Raw genomic sequence first — 18,815 nt, forward strand, 5'->3', positions numbered from 1 at the left:
AAGGCAGCTACTGCAAGGATCCTGGCTTGCACCTGGGAGCCTTGGGGAAGAGGTTCACAAGATCAGACCTGTGTTATTAAGGGATGACACTAACTGAAATGTAAACAGCAGGAGAGGCATCGGCCAGAGCAGATGCAAGAAAGCCAGCCAGGGGGCTGCTGTGGGTGCCCCGGCAGGCAGGGGAGGTGGGGACAGGGACTGGTTGGTGGCAGCAGAGGTGGGGACTGGCTAAGGTATGAACATCAAAAGATATGGTCAATTAAAGGTTAACTGTTACCAGAAGTAAGAAGGAAAAGGAAGAGACTGCTTTCATACCAAGATTACTTTCAAGGAAGGATACTTAGCATAGCTGAGTGAACACCAAGATAGTGCATTAGTATCATCCTGCCTCTCTCTGGCAATCGACTGCACTACTTATCTCATTACAGGGAAGCCTAGCATTCATCCCACTAGTGGCTGGTCACCAAAGGCTCCATGAAGCAAATACAGGCTTCTCCTAGTTTGTGGTTCTACAGTTAAATAAACCAAGTCAAAGGCAAATGACGAACTCAGAGAGATCACTTACAACATATAAAACATACAAAGCATTCATATCCTTAAGGACCTCTTACAAACTAATAAAAATATGAACATTAAAACTAAAAACATTATAAAGGAGTTGCTGTGTGCGAACATGTATACCATCAGGATATGCACTGTACCATTATTTACAAGAGTGAACGGATTAAATGCAACCTAAACGTCCCACCAATAAATCAGAGTATGGATATTTAATAGAATACTACACAGTCTTATTAAAAGTGGTGATGGGAACCCCAAAGGGCCAAAAGAATTTTGAAAAACATTAAGAAAGTTGGAAGACTCACATTTCCTAATTTCAAAACTTATTACAAAGCTATGGTAACCAAAACAGTGTGGCACTGGCATAAAGACAGACATACGGAACAATGGACTAGAACAGAGAGTCCAGAAATAAACCCTCACATTTATGATCAAAGATTTTTGATAAGGGAGTCAAGACCATTCAATGGGGGAAAGCACAGACTTTCCAACAAATGGTGCTGGGACAACTAAATATCTATATGCAAAAGATTGAAGTTGGACCCTTTCCTTAAAATTAACACAAGATGGATCAAAGACCTAATTAAAAAGAGCTAAATCTAGAAAACTCTTAGAAGAAAAAGCAGGAGAAGCTTCATGATATTGGATTCAGTAAAGATTTCTAGGATATAGTATCAAGCACAGGCAGCAAAATAATAAACTCGCTACAAAATTTAAAAAAACATTTCCACATCAAAGGACACTAATGAGAGTGAAAAGGCAACATACGATGGGAGAAAATATTTGCAGATCATATACCTGATAAGGAACTAATGTCCAGAATATATAAAAGAACTCTTATAGCTCAAAAACAAAAGCAAACAACCCAAAAAATGGGCCAAGGACATAAACAGACATTTCTCCAAAGAAGATACACAAATAGCCAATAAGCACATGAAAAGATGGTCAAAATCACTACAAATGAGGGAAACACAAACTGAAACCACAATAAGATACTTCACATCTATTAGGACAGCTATTATCAAAACAACCGTAAATAAGTATTGGCAAGATTATGGAGAAACTGGGATCCATTCTTGGTGAGAATGTAAAATGGTGTAGTCACCGGAAAAAAGGATGGCAGTTCCTCAAAAAAAATAAATTCAATAAAATAAAAATAAACAAACTATGATCCAGCAATTCTACTTCTAAGTATATACCCAGAGAAGTGAAAAGCAGAGACTCAAAGAGATATCTAAACACAAATATTCATAGCAACATTATTCACAAGAGCCAAATGGTAGAAACAACCCAACTATCCTATGACAGAGGAACAAATACAAAATGTGTGTGTGCATGTGTATGAATATTATTCAGCTTTAAAAAGAAAGAAAATTCTGATAAATGCTGCAACAAGGATGAACTTTGAGAACATTAAGCTAAGTGAAATAAGCCAAAAACAAAAGGATAAATACTGTATGATTCCATTATATGAGATACCTCAAGTAGTAAATTAGAAAGCAGAATAGTGGTTACCAGGGGCGAGGGAAGGGAGTAATGGGCAGATATTGTTTAATGGGTAAAGAGTTCTAGTTTGAGACTATTCTGGAGATAGAAAGTGATAATGACTGCACAACAATGTGAATGTATTTAATGCCACTAAATGGTACACTTGAAAATGGTTACAATGGTCAGTTTTATGTAGAGTTTACCAAATTAAAACAATTTTAAAAAATGGTGATGTATATGTTTTAAAGGATTTATATTACATTAGGTAAAAAAAAAAAAGGATATAAAATTCTATGTATAGGGGCACCTGGGTGGCTCAGTCAGTCAAGTGTGAGATCTCAGTTTCGGCTCAGGTCTTGAGTCCTGGGATCAAGCCCCAAGCTGGGCTCCGAGCTTAGCCAAGAGTCCACTGGGGATTCTCTCTCCTCTCTAGCCCTCCCCCACTCACATGTGTGCACTCCTGCTCTCAAATAAATAAATCTTTTTAAAAAAAATTTGTATGTACAGGGGCGCCTAGGTGGCTCAGTCATTAAGCATCTGGCTTCGGTTCAGGTCATGATCCCAGCGTCCTGGGATGGAGCCCAGCATCGGGCTCCCTGCTCTGAGGGAAGCCTGCTTCTCCCTCTCCCTCTCCCCCTGCTTGTGTTCCCTCTCTCGCTGTGTCTCTCTCGCTCTGTCAAATAAATAAATAAAAATCTTAAAAAAAGTTTTGTATGTACAGAAAGAACACTCTTCTGTTTAAAAACAAACTTGTTCACAGATCAGAAAGGAACAGAGACAATATACAGTCACAGTCATCTCTCAGGCAATAAAATGGCACTAAATTCATACCTTTCAATAGTTACCCTGAATGTAAATGGGCTAAATGCCCCAGTCAAAAGACACAGGCTATCAGATTGGATTACAAAACAAGACCCGTCAATATGCTGTCTGCAAGAGACTCATTTTACCCAAAGACACCCCCACATTGAAAGTGAGGGGGTGAAAAACCATTTACCATGCTAATGGACACCAAAAGAAAGCTGGGGTGGCAATCCTTATATCAGACAAATTAGATTTGAAACCAAAGACTGTAAAAAGAGATGAGGAAGGACACTATATCCTACTTAAAGGGTCTATCCAACAAGAAGATCTAACAATTGTAAATATCTATGCCCCTAACATGGGAGTAGCCAATTATATAAGGGAATTAATAACAAAAGCAAAGGAACACATTGACAACAATCCAATAATATGGGGGACTTTAACACCCCCCTGACTGAAATGGACAGATCATCTAAGCAAAAGATCAACAAGGATATAAAGACTTCAAATGACACACTGGAACAAATGGACTTCACAGACATATACAGAACATTCCATCCCAAAGCAATGGAATACACATTCTTCTCTACTGCCAATGGAACATTCTCCAGAATTGATCACATCCTAGGTCACAAATCAGGTATCAACTGGTACCAAAAGACTGGGATTATTCCCTGCATGTTTTCAGACCACAATCCTTTGAAACTAGAACTCAATCACAAGAGGAAAGTCGGAAAGAACTCAAATACATGGAGGCTAAAGAGCATCCTACTAAAGAATGAATGGGTCAACCAGGAAATTAAAGAAGAATTAAAAAAATTCATGGAAACCAATGAAAATGAAAACACAACTGTTCAAAATCTTTGGGATACAAAAAAGGCAGTCCTGAGAGGAAAGTATATAGCAATACAAGCCTTTCTCAAGAAACAAGAAAGGTCTCAAATACACAACCTAACCCTAAAAGGAGCTGGAGAAAGAACAGCAAATAAAGCCTAAACCCAGCAGGAGAAGAGAAATAATAAAGATCAGAGCAGAAATCAATGAACTAGAAACCAAAAGAACAGTAGAACAGATCAACGAAACTAGCGGCTGGTTCTTTGAAAGAATTAACAAGATTGATAAACCCCTGGCCAGACTTATCCAAAAGAAAAGAGAAATGACCCAAATCAACAAAATCATGAATGAAAGAGGAGAGATCACAACCAACACCAAAGAAATACAAACAATTATAAGAACATATTATGAGCAACTCTATGCCAGCAAATTAGATAACCTGGAAGAAATGGGTGCATTCCGAGAGATGTATCAACTACCAAAATTGAACCAGGAAGAAACAGAAAACCTGAACAGGCCTATAACCACTAAAGAAATTGAAGCAGTCATCGAAAATCTCCCAAAAAACAAAAGCCCAGGGCCAGATGGCTTCCCAGGGGAATTCTATCAGACATTTAAAGAAGAATTAGTACCTATTCTCCTGAAACTGTTCCAAAAAATAGAAATGGAAGGAAAACTACCAAACTCATTTTATGAGGCCACCATCACCTTGATCCCAAAACCAGACAAAGACCCCATCAAAAAGGAGAATTACAGACCAATATCCTTGATGAACATGGATGCAAAAATTCTCGCCAAAATACTAGCCAATAGGATCCAACAGTACATTAAAAGGATTATTCACCACGACCAAGTGGGATTTATCCCTGGGCTGCAAGGCTGCTTCAACATCCACAAATCAATCAACATGATACAATACATTAACAAAAGAAAGAACAAGAATCATATGATCCTCTCAATAGATGCAGAAAAAGCATTTGACAAAGTACAGCATCCTTTCTTGATCAAAACTCTTCAGAGTATAGGGATAGAGGGTACATACCTCAATATCATAAAAGCCATCTATGAAAAACCTACAGCGAATATTATTCTCAATGGGGAAAAGCTCTCAGCTTTAGGTTAGGAACGCGGCAGGGATGTCCACTATCACCACTGCTATTGAACATAGTATTAGAAGTCCTAGCCACAGCAATCAGACAACAACAAGAAATCAAAGGCATCCAAATCGGCAAAGAGGAAGTCAAACTCTCACTATCTGCAGATGATAGGATACTGTATGTGGAAAACCCAAAAGACTCCACCCCAAAACTGCTAGAACTCATACAGGCATTCAGTAAACTGGCAGGATATAAAATCAATGCACAGAAATCAGTGGCATTCCTATACACCACCAACAAGGCAGAAGAGAAACAAATCAAGGAGTCGATCCCATTTACAATTGCACCCAAAACCATAAGATACCTAGGAATAAATCTAACCAAAGAGGCAAAGGATCTGTACTCAGAAAACTATAAAATACTCATGAAAGAAATTGAAGAAGACACAAAGAAATGGAAAAACGTTCCATGTTCGTGGATTGGAAGAACAAACATTGTGAAGATGTCAGTGCTACCTAGAGCAATCTACACATTCAATGCAATCCCCATCAAAATACCATCCACTTTTTTCAAAGAAATGGAACAAATAATCCTAAAATTTGTATGGAACCAGAAGAGACCCCGAATAGCCAGAAGAATATTGAAAAAGAAAAGCAAAGCTGGCGGCATCACAATTCCGGACTTCCAGCTCTATTACAAAGCTGTCATCATCAAGACAGTATGGTACTGGCACAAAAACAGACACACAGATCAATGGAACAGAATCGAGAGCCCAGAAATGGACCCTCAACTCTATGGTCAACTCATCTTTGACAAAGCAGGAAAAAATGTCCAATGGAAAAAAGACAGTCTCCTCAACAAATGGTGTTGGGAAAATTGGACAGCCACATGCAGAAGAATGAAACTGGACCATTTCCTTACACCACACACAAAAATAGACTCCAAATGGTTGAAAGACCTAAATGTGAGACAGGAGTCCATCAGAATCCTAAAGGAGAACACAGGCAGCAACCTCTTCGACCTCAGCCGCAGCAACTTCTTCCTAGAAACATCGCCAAAGGTAAGGGAAGCCAGGGCAAAAATGAACTATCGGGATTTCATCAAGATCAAAAGCTTTTGCACAGCAAAAGAAACAGTCCACAAAACTAAAAGACAACCGACAGAATGGGAGAAGATATTTGCAAATGACCTATCAGGTAAAGGGCTAGTATCCAAAATCTATAAAGAACTTATCAAACTCAACACCCAAAGACCAAATAATCCAATCAAGAAATGGGCAGAACACATGAACAGACATTTTTCCAAAGAAGACATCCAAATGGCCAAGAGGCACATGAAAAAGTGCTCAACATCACTCGGCATCAGGGAAATCCAAATCAAAACCTCAAGAAGATACCACCTCACACCAGTCAGAATGGCTAAAATTCACAAGTCAGGAAACGACAGATGTTGGCGGGGATGTGGAGAAAGGGGAACCCTCCTACACTGTTAGTGGGAATGCAAGCTGGTGCAGCCCCTCTGGAAAACAGTATGGAGGTTCCTCAAACAGTTGAAAATAGAGCTACCATACGATCCAGCAAGTGCACTACTGGGTATTTACCCCAAAGATACAAATGTAGGGATCCGAAGGGGTACGTGCACCCCAGTGTTTATAGCAGCGATGTCCACAATAGCCAAACTGTGGAAAGAGCCAAGATGTCCATCGACAGATGAATGGATAAAGATGTGGTATATATACACAATGGAATATTATGCAGCCATCAAAAGGAATGAGATCTTGCCATTTGCAACGACGTGGATGGAACTGGAGGGTGTTATGCTGAGTGAAATAAGTCAATCAGAGAAAGACATGTATCATATGACCTCGCTGATATGAGGAATTTTTAACCTCAGGAAACAAACTGAGGGTTGCTGGAGTGGTGGGGGGTGGGAGGGATGGGGTGGCTGGGTGATAGACATTGGGTAGGGTGTGAGCACTGTGAATTGTGCAAGACTGTTGAATCACAGATCTGTACTTCTGAAATAAATAATGCAACATATGTTAGGAAAAAAGATAAAGAAAAAGATAGCAGGAGGGGAAGAATGAAGGGGAGTAAGTCGCAGGGGGAGACGAACCATGAGAGACGATGGACTCTGAAAAACAAACTGAGGGTTCTAGAGGGGAGGAGCGTGGGGGGATGGGTTGGCCTGGTGATGGGTATTAAAGAGGGCACATTCTGCATGGAGCACTGGGTGTTGTGCACGGACAATGAATCATGGAACACTACATCAAGAACTAATGATGTAATGTATGGTGATTAACATAACAATAAAAAAATTTAAAAAACACTAGATATTTGCAGGAAAAAAAAAATTAAAATCAAGTGGGCGCCTGGGTGGCTCAGTCATTAAGCAACTGCCTTCGGCTCAGGTCATGGTCCCAGGGTCCTGGGATCGAGTCCCACATCGGGCTCTCTGCTCCGTGGGCAGCCTGCTTCTCCCTCTCCCGCTCCCCCTTATGAGAGCTGTGTTCCCTCTCTCACTGTGTCTCTCTCTGTCAAATAAATAAATAAAATCTTTAAAAAAAATAAAAAAAACAAACTTGTTATAAATTCATTCATTCATTCATTTGTTCACTCATTCACTCAAATAAAAACTTCTTGCCCTCATGAGCCCAAGAAAGACTTTGATTTTCATCTTGGGGCCAGAACAACACACAACACATCTTCCCTAACTGTGAGAGAGGCTGGGAAGTTGAGTACTCAGCATTTTTCACGCAGCAGTAGAGGAAGCCAGGGGAAGAGCTAGTTGAGAATCAGTACTGACCACGCCACCTCCACACCAGAAATGGACGTCTGAGAACCTTCTCTGTTCCTTCTTTTGTACCAGTTAGAAAATGAGACTAGCCAGGTCTGCTGGGGTACAAAGGATACAAGCTCCTCTGGCTTTTCTCAAGCTTTATCCTACTACTAAGTGAAATACCAGGAAGCGTCATCTAATACAATATTGTTTGGACTGAAAATTCCATTTGTTCAAGGCTTTCAGTTTGGGTTCAATTAATCTGTCTGCCTACTTATCAGCTGTGCCCAGGTGAACACTGTAGGTTAAGTATGCCTTCAAAGGGGGTTACTTAACACAATTCTCCTAAGAGGGTGCTGCATTAGCAAAACCTAGTTCAAGGCTGCCCAGTGCTGCCCTCTGAGGATTAACACAAGGTTGACCTTATTTGTACGACAAAGAGTGTTACGAAACGCTGATTTAAAGGTAAAAAAAATTAAAAACAACAATGACAGAGTGGAAAGAATAGTGGGCTAGGAATCAGAAGAGCTGGGCCTGGGGTGAAGTTCTGCCACTTGTCACCCAAGTATGCTTTCCTTCAACAAGTCACTGAACCCGTGTATCTGGCACTGGGCTAAGTAAGGAGGAGGGGGGCGTGTGAAGATGCCAAATAAACAAGATCATCTCTGTCCTCAAAAAGATGATCTTTTAGGGGCACCTGGGTGGCTCAGTCATTAAGCGTCTGCCTTCAGCTCAGGTCATGATCCCAGAGTCCTAGGATCGAGCCCCGCATCGGGCTCCCCGCCAAGGAGAGCCCCTCTCCCTCTCCCCCTGCTGTGTTTCTGCTCTTGCTCTCTCTCTCTCTCTCTCTCTCTCTCTCTCTCTCTGTCAAATAAATAAATAAATAAATAAAATCTTAAAAAAAAAAAGGATGATCTTTTATTTGGGTGAGCCCTTAATCTTGTAGATCCTCAGCTTCATCACCTACAACTCAGACATCACCATTCTCAAAGTTTTATTAGGAAATAGGGCAGGATAGTTCAACCTCAGTGCCCTTGACGTTTTGGGCCAGATAATGCCTTGTTGTGGGGGGCTTTTCTGTTCATTGCAGGATATTTAGTGGCATCCCTGGCTTCTACTCCCTAGATTCCAGTAGCTCCGTGCCACCCCTCCTGTTCCCCCGATAACAACCCAATGTTCCCTGGGACCCATTACCCCCAGTTGAGAACCTCTGAAATAGGGTGATATATATGAAAGCATTTAAAAAAGCATAAAGCCCCAAATCAAGTCAGCATTAATGTACATCTATTTGTAAGACTACTTGTCCAAAAAAAAAAATTTCCTTTAAAGTATTTACAGTTTCCTTAGGAATGTTTTATTTTCTATTTTTATATATTTTGCCTACCATTAAAAGCCCTCTAGGGCTTTTTGGCTAATTTTCTTCACCCAAACAAAGCATCCTCATTAGAACATAGTTTTTAAATGTATCACTGTACTAACATGACAGTCAGAGTCAAACATAATTGCCATCTCTACAAAGCAGAAATTTTATCCAAAATCAAAGTACTCAGTGCCTACCTTTTAAGGTCAAGGGACTGGATCTTGTGAATTCTGTATCTGATGGCCTGTGCTGTTTACGAACTTCCAAGTACTCCTTAACTCTTGAATCAATGGTTTCTTTTAACAGTAAACAGACTTCCTAAAGTAAATTGAAAAATGAGATATAATTTTCTCATGTAATGCAATGCAAAAAGAGTCAACATCGTGCATATTAAAAAGTCAACACTGAACATTTTATTTTGTTTGCTTTTTTACTTAGCTGTGAAAGCTGAAAAAAAAAATGCTATCTGTGCTCGAGGGTAACGTGCCAGGTTTAAGTTCGCTACTGAGGTTTGTTCAAAACCATGATGTTGGCTTACTCTGTGACCCGAGAAATTCATTTCATTGCCCTCTGCCTCAGTTTCACATTTCTAAAAGGAAGATAAAAAGAGTGAAGTGCCCCGTGTGGCCAAGCAAGACTGGGGATGGCAGTCCCCTGCCCCCAGTGGCTCCAGGGGACTGCTGCCGTGTGTAGGGGTACCAGGGACAGGGTCATCAGCTCTTCAGATTTGTTTAAGAGGAGCCAGCCACAGTGATTTTTATGTGAATATTTCCCATTTTTCAAACTTGGTTCAAAACCTTTTTTTTTTTTTTAAAGATTTTATTTATTTATTTGAGAGAGAGAGCATGAATGGGGTGAGCGGCAGGGGAAGGAGCAGGCTCTCTGCTGAGCAGGGAGCCCGATGCGGGGCTCAATCCCAGGACCCCGGGATCATGACCTGAGCCGAAGGCAGACGCTTTAGGGACTGAGCCACCCAGGCACTGCCCCCCAAAACAAACAAACAAACAAATAAAAACCCTTTTTTAACCTAAACACCACGATTCACTAGTTTCTGGACTTAGGTTTAGAAATCTACTGAAGAAAGAACAGCATTGAGTGATGGGCTGAAGAGAGAACTGGAAACCAGTAATGTGATTTTCTTCCACGCTCCTCTCGATGATACTGTACATGCCCATTTGCTTTTGTGAAAACTGCACTATATTCACCAATTAATTAATGGTGAAAATAATTTAACTTCTCATATTTCCCTAAAGTAGATTAATATTAGGCAACAGAAACACATGGTTTGAATTCAATGTCAACATACCACACCACTAGCAAATTCCTGGAGTTGTCTATTGTTTTATTTATCAGTGTTACTTATGAAAAGAAAAACAAAACTCTCAAAGTCCACCACACAACAGGAAGAAACTGTCCACTAGAGACATGTAGCCATCACAGGGAAAGGGAAAAATGGCACACAAATCTAAATTTCTTAATTTAGATTAAGAAACTGGTGTGTAAGGACTGATAATTCTGGTCCAAGTCCCAGCCTCTGCAGAAGGCTCGGAGTTCCCGAGGTCAACTCAAACCTGTTTCACTGGTTTCTTCAATGCCATCTCAGGTTGATCTCTTAGAATCTTCATAAATTAAAACAAGAACAAAATTCTAAATGGCTCTGAAGGGCAATGATTGCCAAACTTGTTTTTTATTGCTAATACATACACTCCTCAACAGTACTGACAATCCTTGATTTAATTCACAAACGTGATCTACATAAAATGTAAACACTGGTCTCCTCTCTCTGCTCTCATTTTGCAGCCCAAAGATGCAGTGCCTTGTGGAATACAGAGATATCCGTTTACAGTTGAGCGTTTTGGCATTGTTCACACAACAGAAAGGCAGCCTTGCCTCATACTGTTGTTTTAACAATTAAAGAATTTTGCTTCACATGCAGGGTTCAACTATGACTGAGCTAGAAAATATGTGAAAGACATACATGGAAACAGAGACTGTTAAAATTTGGCCATAAATGCCCTATAAGGCTAGAACTAAAAATAGTACGACAAAAATAAAACAAAGGCCCATACAACACAAACTTTCTCCCTATAGTTACAGGGCTTTCCTTCCATGAGTCAGGTTTGACGAATGGAAGGTAGACCATGTGCAGTGTGGTCAAGATACCCTAGTAACTGACCACACCACACTTAGCGAAGCATTCTCTTCAGAACCAGAGCAATGCAAGAAAAGACAAATTCCCAGCTACACCAGAAGGGCACATAAGAAGACCAAGATGAAATCGAAGACCAAGAGGACAGAGATATATACAGCATTTCTAGGCTAACAGGGGCTCACACTTGCTTCCTCAAGTTCACAAATGAAACAGTTCAAGTTTGCCTGCTTGGGTACAAAGACTACTCGTGCTGGACTCAAAATAAACTTGGGTTTAATACATGCAATTAGTTCCTTTTTCTGAAAAGGAAATGGACATTCTTAAGACTTTCACTATATTAAAGCATCTGCTAAAATGCAATCAAATTGATTGCTCATGAAATCCCAATCATGAAATGATCTAATAATAAAAAAGATGAAAGCACTGAGACACTGAATACAGACTAGAATCATATCCTTTCCTTGACTTGCTTTTCTCCTTTCTCTGTCTCTCTCTCTCAGCAATTTTAATGTCAATGAACAAACTTTAAAGGAACCACTTCGAGTATAAGCAGCAAACCATCCGCTTTGCTTTGAGAGGGAAGCTTGGCTTGCTGGCATAACCTGCCTTCTTGCAGCCAACGCTGCAGCCAAGCTCTGCAGGTCCAATCGTGCACTGAGCACCTTTGCTAAGTCATGCCTTGCTGCCCGGACGTAGTACTAGGTGGGGCAGCAACAGCTGTGTGTGGCACCCTGGAAAAATCTAGCCTCATGCTTTGCCTAGAAGGTGATTCACACATTCATACCTTTATTTTAAAGCCTTCCAAAGCAACTGACTCTTGGCAAAACTGACTACATATCAACAAGAAAGGGCGAAGGCTGAGGTGGTAAAGCTGGGAGAGAATGGAGGAAAAGGTGGGCCCGAAACAGTGGATTCTAGAATGCTGTTAACGTCAGTCAAGTCAGAAGACTTTTGGGGTGAGGTCCCCTTAGGTGAGCATTAGTCACTTTGGGGAAACAGAGTGTGGGTAAGCCAAATTTGGAATTCCATGGAGTTGAGTTATAGTAGGAGATGCTGGCTTACTAAATATTAAGTCCTGAGGAGGACAATCCATTTATTAACCTGAACAATAAATCTCATTATTCCGAATCTTGTGCCTCCCTTCTCCCAGCCGTGGGCTACTAGATCTCAAGTACAATATTGCCCAGCCAAGTCCTGATTGTATTAGTACCTTGTGATTGAAAATGTATTACTTATAAATTTTCTTGGAGGGAGTTTTTGTTTTCTAGTAGTCTTCAAAAGTTGACTAAAAACAATCACCACAGTAAAGGTGTTTTATGTTTTGTTTTTTTTTTGCTTTTGCTTTGTTTTGTTGCCACTATCACTAGATTCTTCTCCATATACTACCTTTCAATAAAAACTTATTTTTTATTTCTAGCTCTAAAAAGCTATTGTGATGAATATCACGGAGGACACAAAGTGCTATAATATTCTGAAAGTTATGTGAAAGCCACTGCCTCACTATCGCTCTCCCTGCTCTCTAGTAAAAGGACATGGAGAAGGAAGCAGAGCATCTGAGGAGAGCCAGATGCACTCTCGAACCTTTTGCCACAGCAGCACTGGGGTGGGATCTTGGGGAAGCTGAGAGCTAGCAGTGACTCAGAGGCCTCTGGTTGAACTCTTTCATTTGCAGATAAGGAGACTGAGGCCCAGGGAGATCAAATACCAGGCTCCCAGCCACATGACCATTCAGCCATCCTCCCTCCCTGACTGGCCTCAGTGAGAAGGAATACAGTCAAATATCTTCACACTTGCTGTCAAAGACTCGTGTTAAGAAAAGTATGGTACAAGGGGGGACTGGGTGGCTCAGTCATTAAGTGTCTGCCTTTGGCTCAGGTCATGATCCCAGGGTCTTGGGATTGAGCCCCGCATCAGGTTCCCTGCTTTGCGGGAAGCCTGCTTCTCCCTCTCCCACTCTCCCTGTTTGTGTTCCCTCTCTCACTGTGTCTCCCTCTGTCAAATAAATAAATAAAATCTTAAAAAAAAAAAAAAGTATGGTAGAAGACAAAAGAGTGGACGATGATAATTTAAGAATTAAATAAGAATTTGATTTCAAGGTGTGAAAGATCAGAATTGTGTTCACCCCACACCTGCTTCAGGGTCTTGGTCTGTCCTTTACAAACAGTTAGATTAAAATCCCTGCTTGCCTAGAACCCTCACTTGACCATCGTCTTCTGTTTTAACTATAATGAGCCCTTTCCCCCAAAACAAAGAGGTTGAAAATTTCTGGTTTAAATAATTTAGCTTATGAAATATATAGATGTGTCACTTTCTCGGGGAAAAAGAAGCAAGTATATGTCTGTCATTGGAATATAACAACTGTTTCTCAAGGGTTAAATATAATTCAATATTTTTTGCCCACTAACAAAAATGAAAGCTGGAAAGAGTTAATATTTCTTCTAGCAGCAGCAACTTGCATTTAAACAGTGAACAGTTTTGTGGTACCTCTTTCTTCTGTTCAGAAAACCAGCTGTTATCTTTGTTTGAACCTTGTGGCAGTATGTGAAGATCCACCAGGACAGCAAAATTCCCACACTAAAAAGACATTAATGGCAGAGTTAGCTCACACCCAGCAAACAATCAGAGAAAAATCTCACAAATTCCTATGTGGTTGCTCATGATGAAATGGCAACAAAGTTCCCTAGTGGACAGAAACCTTCATATGGGGCAGGGATTACACGTCCTAAACCTACTAGTTTTTGCAAGTTTAATATTTAGGGTAGAAATGCTAAGGAGAAATATAATTTTAGTCATGACAGTAAAGACAAAATATCTATCTCTGGGCCACGCCTTGAAAGGGGATTGCTCAAGACATCCAGTGGCAGTTGGACGACTACCAGACATAGAAAGAAGTCAAATAGGCCAGTCCTGGGTAGGCTCCAGAAGAGAAGGGTTCCGTGGATAGTCAGGGCAAGTCTTTCTTCTAAGTAGGAAAGAAAAGATATAAGCTACTGCATTTTTAGACAGACAAAAGGAATGGCTGGGACAGCACATCTTAGAAATGGAAATGAGGACAAACGAAAAAGAACCAAGGAGAGGAAGGTAGATGCTGAATGACAGTTATCAAAACTAAATTAGTTTCATTAAAATATGCTATAAAACTGTCCAAATCCTGCTTCCTGTCACCGTACAAGAGGGTAGCCAATAACCATGTGTGGCTACTGAGCACATGAAATGTGGCTACTATGACTGAGAAGCTGAATTTTAAACTGTATTTAACTTTAATTTAATTTAAACAGCCATATGTGGCTAGCCACTCTGTGGCACAGCTATAGACCCTGTAAAATGTAGCCTTATAAATACTCACACCTTATGAGTAATTTCTGAAAATCTCTAACTGTGGATGAGCTAACTCAGAAAGGAATAGATGACCAAGACTGCAGGTTGGGGATGGTCTCCGAGGCCCAAAGGGTCACTGATGGGCCAGTAGGAAAATGTCACTTCTGCACCTTTTTGGCTAAATAGTTTTTTTTTCCTTTTTAAATCCTGTGCTATAATTCAATGGTGAAAGGAAAGTATTTTCAACTAATGACCTGAGAATACCAACATAAATACGGGAAGAAAATAAAACGTGACATTGACATCATACCATACACAAAAATTAATTTGAGATGGATGACAGACCTCCACATAAAAACCAAAACTGTCTTGCCAAACAGAATAGAAAAAAATTTCTTAAAACCCACAAAGCACAAAATACAGAGGAAAAATATTATTAAATTGAACTCTGTCAAAATTGAAAACCTTTGCTCATTAATAAAATGAATATGTATGTCACAGGCTGAGAGAAAATATTCATAAATGCATGTATCTGACATAAAGGACTGGCATCCAAAATAAAGAACTCCTACAAGTCGATATTAAGAAAACAAACAACTCAAGCTTGAATAGATACTTCACAAGATAAACAAACAGCTAATAACACATGTAAAAGTATTCAACATCAGTCATCAGACAAATGCAAATTAAAACCACTAAGAGATACAACCCTGTACCTCAGAATGACTAAAATTAAAAAGACTGACACACCGTATGTTGGTAAGGATGTGAAGCAACCCAAACATTCATACATTGCTAGTGGAAACGTAAGATGGTTCGACCACGTTGGCAAACAGTTGGTCAGTTTCCTACAGTTAAACATACATTTCTAGCCAACAATTCCACTTTAGGTATTTACCAAGAGAGATAAAAACACGTGAACAGAAAGACTTGTACGCAAATGTTCATCGAAATTTTATTTGTAATAGCTAAGACAGAAAACAACCCAAGTCATCAACAGAAGAATAAACAAAGTGTGGCACATTCATTCAGTGGAATGCTCCTCACAAAACTACTGATACACTCAACATGGACTGATCTCCACCTTATGTTGAGCAAAAGAAGCCAGGCTAAAAGAATACCTATTGTATGATTCCACTAATATAAAGTTCTAGAGCAGCAAAACTAATCTGGGGTCAAAGCAATCAGATAGTGGGCCGCCTGGGTGGTTCAGGCGGTTAAGCATCCACCTTCGGCTCAGGTCATGATCCCAGGGTCCTGGGATCAAGCCCCACGTCAGGCTCCCTGCTCAGCAGGGAGCCTTCTTCTCCCTCTCCCTCTGCCTGCCACTCCTCCCGCTTGTGCTCTCTCTCTCTCTCTGTCAAATAAATAACCAAAAAATCTTAAAAAAAAAAAAAAAAAAAAGGCAATCAGATAGTGATTATCTAGGGAGCAACTGAGTGAGAATAGGCACAGAAGAACTCGGTGTGGTGATGGGAATGTTCTATATCTTGGTGGGTTATATGCTAAAGATCAGTTCATTTCGGCATATATAAATTATACATCACTAATAATTTTTTTAAAGCTGTGTAAAAGCACATTTATATGTACTGACAGTTATATAAAATGTATTATGTCCCTGAAAACATATGGGTATTTTGGGGAAGATCAAAGTGAAGTTCATCAGGTAAAAAATCATGAAGTATGTTGAAAGAGGATCTCCTACGATGTCAAACAGTAGAGTGTAACCCACTGAACTGCGGTATACTGTGTTATAACCAGTATTATATTTTAAAGAAAGAGAATCAAAGGGAATATATGAATAGAATAAGAAATACCAGTATGTCACATGGTAAGATCAAGTCTTGTTTTGTGAAACTTATGTATGAGTATAATGACTTATGATGTAAAGCCTCTTACTGTGGATTTGTGATCAAAACTGTTTGAAAACCATACTCAAGTATACTGTTACTCTAAAAGTTTCTTCACAATGCTGATTATAGATTTAACCTTTAAGGAGTATGCTGCCACCAGGTGGAGGTCACATGCCACAACTACATGATCTTAGCCAGGGGTTATTAACCTTTTGTGTGCCATGGACCTCTTTGGGCAGCTGTGAAGCTGATGACACTGGCTAAGAATAAGGTTTTTAAATGCATGAAACACAATGCATAGGACTAAAAAAACAAAACAAAAAAGATTTGACTGAAGCATGATTATCCAAATTAAAAAAATTTTCTATGTGATTTAGTAATTATGTACTTGTTTATTAAGGCACTGGCTCTTCTCACATAGTGGTAGATCTAATAACTACCATAAATACAAAGTAGTGGTAAGCATAAATGATACCTTCAGATATGTGCCACAATTATAACATGAAAAGAGGTATGATTCTAATGGTGACATCTACTGCGAATACTACTGTGTTTTAAATACTTAACTTAGAGGGCACCTAGGTGGCTCAGTCAGTTAAGTGCCCAACTCTTGGTCATGATCTCAGGGTTGTGAGATCAAGCCCTGTGTCGGGCTCCATGCTCAGCACAGTCTGCCTGAGATTCTCTCTCTCCCTCTCCTTCTGCCTCTCCCCCAGCTTTGCACCCGCATGCACACACATGCTCTATAAAATAAATAAATACTTAACTTATAATAAAAAATAAATTGATTAGAATTTGGTTAAAATAAAGATGTAATTTTGTTCCCATCCAAGTTCACTGACCCTCTGAATTCTGCCACAGACCTGTTGAGGCTCCATAGATGGCAGAACAAGAGCCTCTCCAAAGCAATAGGATGTACCTTACGCACATCTTACTGGGTTTCCTCCAAGTGTTTAATCCTGACTCCTCAAACCAAGTTCTCTACAACCTCCTCTCTATTAGCAAAAATATCTTTTAAAATTAAAAAAAAAAGTGATGCTTGAACAATCTGAATCAATAGTATATAATAGTAGCTTTCTACAGAATTAAATAGCAAGGTCCAATTTGGAATTTTCCCATCATTTCATAACTTTGATCACAAATAACCCAGTGTAAGTTTGATGATAAACAGACTGATTAGAATGCCTTTTTTTTTTTTTTTTAAATAAATCACGGAATCTTACTCTGGTGTTCAAACTTTCCTGGATTTCAGCCAGACCCCACCACCCGGCATGCACGCGGTCCCCCACCCCCACCTCCCCCGGCCAAAAGCAGGCTTCTCCCTCTGCAGCCAGCAGTTCTGAGTTCTCCAGCAAGAGCTCTCTCAAACTCCCACACTAAGCAGCAGGACTGTGCCTTTCTACAGTCCCCTGCTCTCAAAGCTTTGCTGCTTTGCTCCCATGAGTAAACACGTTGGGCGGGGGGTTCTCTTACTGCTGCCAGAAGCACAGCCTTCACTTCTCCTTAATTAGGAGGTAATTTCATCTCTCAGCAGATAAACTGTCCAGCTCTCTTCAGAAAGGAGGAACACACTAACCATCACTTCTTTCTTAGGCCTGAGCTGCTCATTTTACACAAGCCAAGTTATCTCTAACAGACCAAAGGCTACTAGAAGAAGCTTCACATCCCATGCCCTGGGTTGTGAGTCAACAGGCCAGGGTCTGATCCAGCTTCTAACCCCCTCCACCCAGAGGTTTCAGCCAAAAGCCTGGGAGTCAACCCTAACTCCTCCCTTTCCCTAGCCCTCCACCATCAGTCACCAAGTCTTGTGGATTTTACTTCTTAAAGAGCTAATCGCCCCCCCCACCTCCACCCTGTCTCTTGTTCTGCAGCTCCTATCATCTCCCACTTGGAATATTAGGGCTGCTTCTCTTGGTGTCTCATGAACTCTCAATGCCCCTATCAGAGCAATCTCTAACATACGTGCTTCCTCTGCCCTCTGCTTCTAATGCACCTCAATGTGTTTAGTGAACATTTATGCATCCTTGAACCCTAGCAAGGGCATGGACATCTCTGTGGAGCTTTTCTGAATAGTCTATCACTTCCTCCTCTGGATCAGGCATATGCTTCACATGCTTATTTATTCCTGCACTAAACAGCTGGTCTATGTAGGGGGCGCCCCTGCTAGGCTGTTAGCTCCTTGGTATAGACAGACAGGGTCCCAATCTCATTTGACTCTACGCTGCAGCAATCAGCACAGGACCAGCTCATAATAAGTGCTGTGTGTGTGTGTGTGTGTGTGTGTGTGTGTGTGTGTGTGTGTGTGTGTGTGTGTGTGTGTGTGTGTGTGTGTGTGTGTGTATAGACAGCTTTAACCTTCAGTGAGACCATCCTGGCCCTGCCCTCCAGGCCACCACTGCTCTGCCTGGAGAGTCTTTCTCAAGGGGAAGGAAACAGAGCAAGTGCTTAATATTTAACAGAAGGGAATGAGTGAACAAAGACAAGATAAATGGGCTCTGAATTTTGGGCAAACCACAGGCTTATCTGCTGAGTGAGGGCACTGAGCCCATTCTGGGGACAAGGCTGTTCCA

At 40.5% G+C, this 18,815-nt stretch overlaps 1 protein-coding gene across 1 annotated transcript in view; it reads right to left on the minus strand.

The window, feature by feature from the left end:
• SLX4IP (SLX4 interacting protein) overlaps nt 1-18,815 on the minus strand; it is a 189,540-nt gene that overhangs the window by 64,699 nt on the left and 106,026 nt on the right. Inside the window, 2 exon segments of the mRNA XM_028112966.2 lie at nt 9,120-9,240; nt 13,559-13,648. Of these exon segments, the coding sequence (XP_027968767.1) occupies nt 9,120-9,240; nt 13,559-13,648 (211 nt within the window).

The sequence above is a fragment of the Eumetopias jubatus genome, unplaced genomic scaffold, assembly GCF_037043125.1.
Source record: "Eumetopias jubatus isolate StellerSeaLion01/CBP00866 unplaced genomic scaffold, mEumJub1_p1.0 scaffold_9, whole genome shotgun sequence".
Taxonomy (NCBI): domain Eukaryota; kingdom Metazoa; phylum Chordata; class Mammalia; order Carnivora; family Otariidae; genus Eumetopias; species Eumetopias jubatus.